Source organism: Sinocyclocheilus grahami, unplaced genomic scaffold (assembly GCF_001515645.1).
Source record: "Sinocyclocheilus grahami isolate Dianchi unplaced genomic scaffold, SAMN03320097.WGS_v1.1 scaffold180.1, whole genome shotgun sequence".
Lineage (NCBI taxonomy): Eukaryota > Metazoa > Chordata > Actinopteri > Cypriniformes > Cyprinidae > Sinocyclocheilus > Sinocyclocheilus grahami.
The window spans coordinates 956,978-962,768 of NW_015505359.1; the positions used below are offsets into that span (position 1 = coordinate 956,978).

Genomic DNA, 5,791 nt, shown 5'->3' on the forward strand with positions numbered 1-5,791 from the left:
TTGATTAGGCAGAAGCTGCGATTGTCATGCGTATCTTTCAGTGAAGAACGGTTTTGTGATCAGCAGTAAATCTCCATCCGAAGGCCAGAGGGCGCTCTCGTGCGGAAACTTCAAATACGCCTCGCAGAAGAAACCCAGGAAATACCTATAGCGGTTGCTGAATAAACAGAAGATTTAACTGCTTTCATTAATTCAACTAATAAACACATGACTCTGAGTTCGTCTTATTATAATTTTTATTATAATAAAGTATATAATAATGCAATGCTAATCAATATAGCCTTTATCACTGCTTAGAATACTGTGAAATATGTTGCGTGCCTTATTCTGTGTAATAAGCCACATCATCTCACAGAAGGATTTATTTCAAACACTTGACTGACGTTATGAAGTGAGTTTGGAGTAAAAAAGTTGATTAAATGTGGTATTTTCACGTGCTTTCAGATGGAGCAGCATTTACTACACAGAGCCTTAGTTCACTGACAAGCTACGCAAACAGCTTTCATAATCGCAGAACGATTTCATAATCGCGCGATTAAATCATCTGCGATTATGAACGTGATTTTGCGTAGCTTGTCAGTGAACTACGGCTCTGTGTAGTAAATGCTGCTCCATCTGAAAGCACGTGCTGGAGATTTACTACCAATCACAGAACCGGCTTTACTGACAAGATGAGCATGAAAATCACATTCGATTAATCTTGCAGCCCTAGCATTTAGCTAACTGGCTACTAAAGCCAAACAGCATTGGCCTTTGTTTATGTCCTTGATATAACCAAAAAATAATGACAGAAACTATACATGGAAAATACATTTCTAAATAATAAAACATACAGGTTGGGGCCCAACAACAGCTGGCTCTGCTTTTAAAGGGTCATGAAACCCCAGACTACTTTTTCTGAGAGTAGAAGAAAAAACTTTTTTTGGCAGAGGTGTTTGTGTTGCACATTATAGAAGACAATGTTAATTTTATAATAAAATTTTATAATTTTAACTGTTTGAGAAAACTAGTTAATTTTAAGCTTTTTTGCGCTATTTTCATCTTCTGGGTTTAAAATCTACATCGTGTTGACGTCACAATTTGTGACATGGCAAAGGACTATAGTACATCAATGACGTTGACGTCGATGACATTATGTTCTTATCCAATGAGAAGACGCTTTGCTTAATTATTCACAACAGCATGTGTTGATTTGCTATGACAGACGCTTCAGATTGTGAGATCGCACACATTAACTGATAGAAACGTTCATGGATCAAAGGAGAGTGTTTGTTTTTGCTTTGTAATAAGAGTTCGGCACAAACGCGATCCATTCACTTAGTGAGTGTAACCCTTTTTACAGCTCTGTGACACAAGCCGTCAAAATGCTTATATAAAAACGCAGCAGAATAAGCCTAAAAAGTTATTAGAGGTGCAACAGCACGTTCATATATATGTTTTCGATGCAGAGTGCAAATGACTGTGCATTTATTTGTGCATTTATGGGAGTGAAATGAAACTGTCTGAACCTGAAGCTGTGTGTTGTCTTTCTCCCCTCTTCCCCCTCCGCTCGCAGCGCACCACGGACACTTTTTTTTTTAGCATTTTTTAAAACTGTAGTGAGAACTAACCAGTGCTGAAACGGGGTTTCGTGACCCTTTAAAGTGGAAACTGCTCCTTGTTTCAGTAATAGCCTTTGTGTGAATCCGGCATTGAACTCGTGTAGATTCTGGAAGCTGTCTTCCGTAAAATGTGCAGCTCAGACAGCTACATTAGGATTGTAATTGTCAGGAACAGTTGTTTATTTAGTGCAGCGTCCGTAGGAAGGCCGAACACAGAAGACCTGTTAGTGGGGTGAAAATAACACCGTTTCGATGGCATGGCTACAACTCTTCCTCTTCTTTAAAGCTGCGCAACATGGCCACGCCCCCTTTGTTACATGTTCCCGGGGGAGGGGTTTATGTAAATTTCTGGGTTTGTAATGTAACAAACCCGGGAAGTAGCTCATTGTTGTAGTCCCTACAAGCCGTTTTTGTAGGCATTAAACTGCCAGAATTTTAAAAGATATCTCCGTTTGCATAGAACTTTCAGTGCCGTAACTTTGCAGATATTGTTTATGCTCAAACAGCAACATTACACACTAACTAATGTTAAAAAAGTGAAATTGCAATCAACCACCCCTTTAAATATTTTATTATAAGGCTGCACGATTGATCATATTTTAATTGTGATCACAATTTCTGTTTCTCATGATTTATTAAGAATATCATCTGCGATTATTTGCCAACTGTTTATTTATCCTGAAAATGTTTCATTTTAATTTGGCATTTGAGTTATATTGGATTGGTAAGAAGCCTCTACAAGCTTTGATGGTTGCATATGGTTGCTGAATTTCAATCCTCCAATCAGAGTTTTTCTTGGATTTACATTTTCCACCCAGTGTTATACTTGATCTACCAAACCTGGCAACCATGTGCAGATTGCTCACATGCTCTGTCTACATTTACGGAAAAGTGCTGATGAGCTGAAAACACCAGCCAGCATGGGGATCTCTACTGAGATATTCTACTCAAATAAAAGTGTAATACAACCAGTATGTTTTCTTCCGCTTGGTTGTTTGCGATGTTTATGTAATGTGTGATTAATAATGTGATTATATTTTTTGAGTAAAATAATTGTGATTAAGCATTTAACCATTATCGTGCAGTCCTTATATTAATTTAGTACATAAATATGAAATATTCATATTTTTAAAAAATTATATTCATATTTTAGTTCAAACTTACAGAATTTGCCATTTTTTAGGTTAGCTAAAAAACTTATTTTAAGTAATTAAGTTAATGCATTATCAAAAATAGCCTTTGTTGCATGGCTATGTAACATAAAAAAATCCATGGCAAAAATATCTGTCATATGTTGATGTAGTGTTACTGTGCTATTACTTGTAATCATACTGTTAATTAAAGAAAGACTTTTGTTCGTAGTGCCAATGTATCAGTGCCGTTTTGATAAATACAAGAGCTTTTGAGCTAAATCATTAAACAGCCTGAACCTTCTCTTTGTGATGTTGTTCAAGGACACAGCAGATCTCTGAAAGGGAGAAAGTGTACACTCAGGCTTGACAAGCTTTTAGCGAGTGTCATATTGAGCCATGGTTTTAATCTGCCCTTGATGTTTGTCCATCTCATTGCTTTCCCCATACGGTTTCATTTTCAAAAGCCTGCACTATCACAGAGAAGTTTCAAAACATGTCAGCACTACGTTTCTCTGTCTCGCTCTGACCCGAACCCACAGGGACGATCTGAAATGTAATCTGTGACTGTTTCTCTTAGGTGGGACGTGTCTACCCTCAAGCAGTGTACTTTCCAATCCGAACCCTGTACCTGACGCTGAAAATCGAGCAGAGGGAGCGCTACAAGAGCGGTATGACTGGAGTTTTTTCAGAACCTTCACACCAAATAAAAAGTCCTACAAAAGTCAACTTTTTCCTTCATGTGCTGTCTTTTCTCTTTTCCCCAGATTCTGGCCAGCAGCAGCCCAGTTCGGCGGCTGCTCAGACCCACTCAGCGTCCGACCCGGGTCCCATCCGTGCCACTGCTCCCATGTGGCGCTGCAGCCGGATCATGCACATGCAGCGTGAGCTCCACCCCACCCTGCTCTCCTCTCTGGAGGGCATCGTGGACCAGATGGTCTGGTTCAGGGAGAACTGGCACGAGGAGGTGAGCGGTTTTATGTGTTTTTGGATTCCAGAAGTGAGTGGCTACCTCTTAAAGCACATCAGCCCGGAGCGCAAGTTAAACATGACATGAATGCGTTTTCTGTCTGGTTTGCTTACGTTCTTTAGTCTAATGCCGCATGCTCTCGTACACGTAGCTGTTTTCAGAGGGCCGGCTGAGCAGATGAAAGCTGACAGAGGGGAACGTTTGGGGCTCAGTGAGGCTGAAAAGTAGTTTTGCAGCGCAGGTGGACATTGGCGCTCCAGTGCTAATCGGGCTTTGGAGAGGGGCTCGCCGTGATTGATGGGTGAGGGGAGTGTAGACTGAATGTAGTGAGATTGGATTGCCGTGACAGGGCTGATTCGGAGATGTGTCCAGGCTGGACAGGGACGCAAGAGCCCCGCTCCTGTGGGACACTCGGCGAGAAACAGAAGAAGAAGAGGACGGGAAAGGGCGAGGAAAGAAAGTTTAGCAAGGAGAGCTGGAGGATGAAAGAAATTGGCATTGAGAGAGCTCAGTGAAGTAGAACGTGGGTTTAATTTTCCAGACATTGATGAAGTGTAGTCTCAGACTAAATTAGTATGTTAATGTCGATCTTCTTCACTTGAAGTCTAAGCTTAATCTCTGCAGCAGAGACCGGTAGAGGCGGGCTTTTACTGATCTCTCTGGTGGACATCTTCGCCTGAAGGATTTTTGTTATTATCAAAATGGCAAATTGGATTGAATATGTGGGAATGGTGTTATCCTTCATGGTGAATTGATAAATACTTGTTAACCATTCATCCTCGTTTCTTGGTTTCTCATTTTTCCCCTCATGTTCTTCCTCAGGTCCTGCGGCAGCTCCAGCAGGGCCTAGCTAAATGCTACTCGGTGGCATTCGAAAAGAGTGGAGCCGTGTCCGATGCTAAAATCACTCCGCATACGCTCAACTTTGTAAAAAAGCTGGTCAGCACGTTTGGCGTGGGCCTGGAAAATGTCTCTAATGTGTCCACCATGTTCTCAAGTGCTGCCTCAGAGTCCCTGGCCCGCCGAGCTCAAGCCACCGCTCAAGACCCTGTGTTCCAGAAGATGAAGGGCCAGTTCACCACAGGTCAGAGAACACTCACAGTTCCTGTGCACATTATTTTACATGGACAAACGTCTTTCAGTTAAGTGACATTTTTCCACCTGTAACTTATGCAATGCAACTTTCTCCACATCTGAAGCTAACATAACTAAGAGTATGTAGGTGTGGAAAGATTATCATACGGTGTGTTCCTACAGTTATGAAAAACGTAGAAATATCAGGGAATTTCAAAAGTGTGAGTTTCAAGCCTGGAAAAGTCATGCAAATTAATAAAAAACAGAATAGGTTGCATAAAATAAGTCGTGGAAATTTCTTTAGTTTAATAATAATCAATATAAATGTGTCTGATATGATGCTGATCTGAAAGTATTAACAAAAATCCTCCTATGAAAATGGAAATAATTGGTTAAACTGTTGGAATCCTCATCATAGTTGGATTTTCATGATCCAATTAAATCTAAGAATCAACCCCTACGTTTCTTGTTTTACTCTGAAATATCACATTACAAAAGTTTAGGTCATTGTGAATGCCCTTTCCTGTTGCCTTCAAATGTAGTTTCATTTTATTTAACACAAAAGCACAGATAAAATAATTCAAGTCAACTGACTCTTTGAGAATGAGCTGTCACACGTGGACTTCTCAGAAGTGTTGACAGAAGTATAAATTGCAGGCAGCGCACTTGAAGGATCACGTCTCCTGTGCACAATTACACATGCTCCCGCTCTTGTCTCTGTTCTACATAACCACTTGTGCTTGAGTTAACCACAGGCCTCTCCACAAGACCGACTCAGAATAATTGGCTCTGTGAACCATGTGATTAGATTTAATGGGAAGATGACTATGGGCAGAACCATGTGTACATATATCAAGGTGCTGTTGACGGTAAAGAAATTACACAGCTTTAGGTAAACAAGCTTGCCAAAAACACTACACGTGCCTATTATGTGTAGATTCATTTTGAGGAAAAAAGTACACAATAATCTTTCAAAATGTTTTGTATTTTTTTTTTTTTTTTTTTAAGTTTTTTTT

General features: G+C 40.2%; 1 protein-coding gene across 1 annotated transcript in view; it reads left to right on the forward strand.

Moving 5' to 3' along the window:
* LOC107594200 (transformation/transcription domain-associated protein-like) overlaps nt 1-5,791 on the forward strand; it is an 89,731-nt gene that overhangs the window by 74,153 nt on the left and 9,787 nt on the right. Inside the window, exons 53-55 of the mRNA XM_016284162.1 lie at nt 3,312-3,402; nt 3,499-3,698; nt 4,524-4,785. Coding sequence (XP_016139648.1) covers nt 3,312-3,402; nt 3,499-3,698; nt 4,524-4,785 — 553 coding nt within the window. The remainder of the gene's footprint in view (nt 1-3,311; nt 3,403-3,498; nt 3,699-4,523; nt 4,786-5,791) is intronic.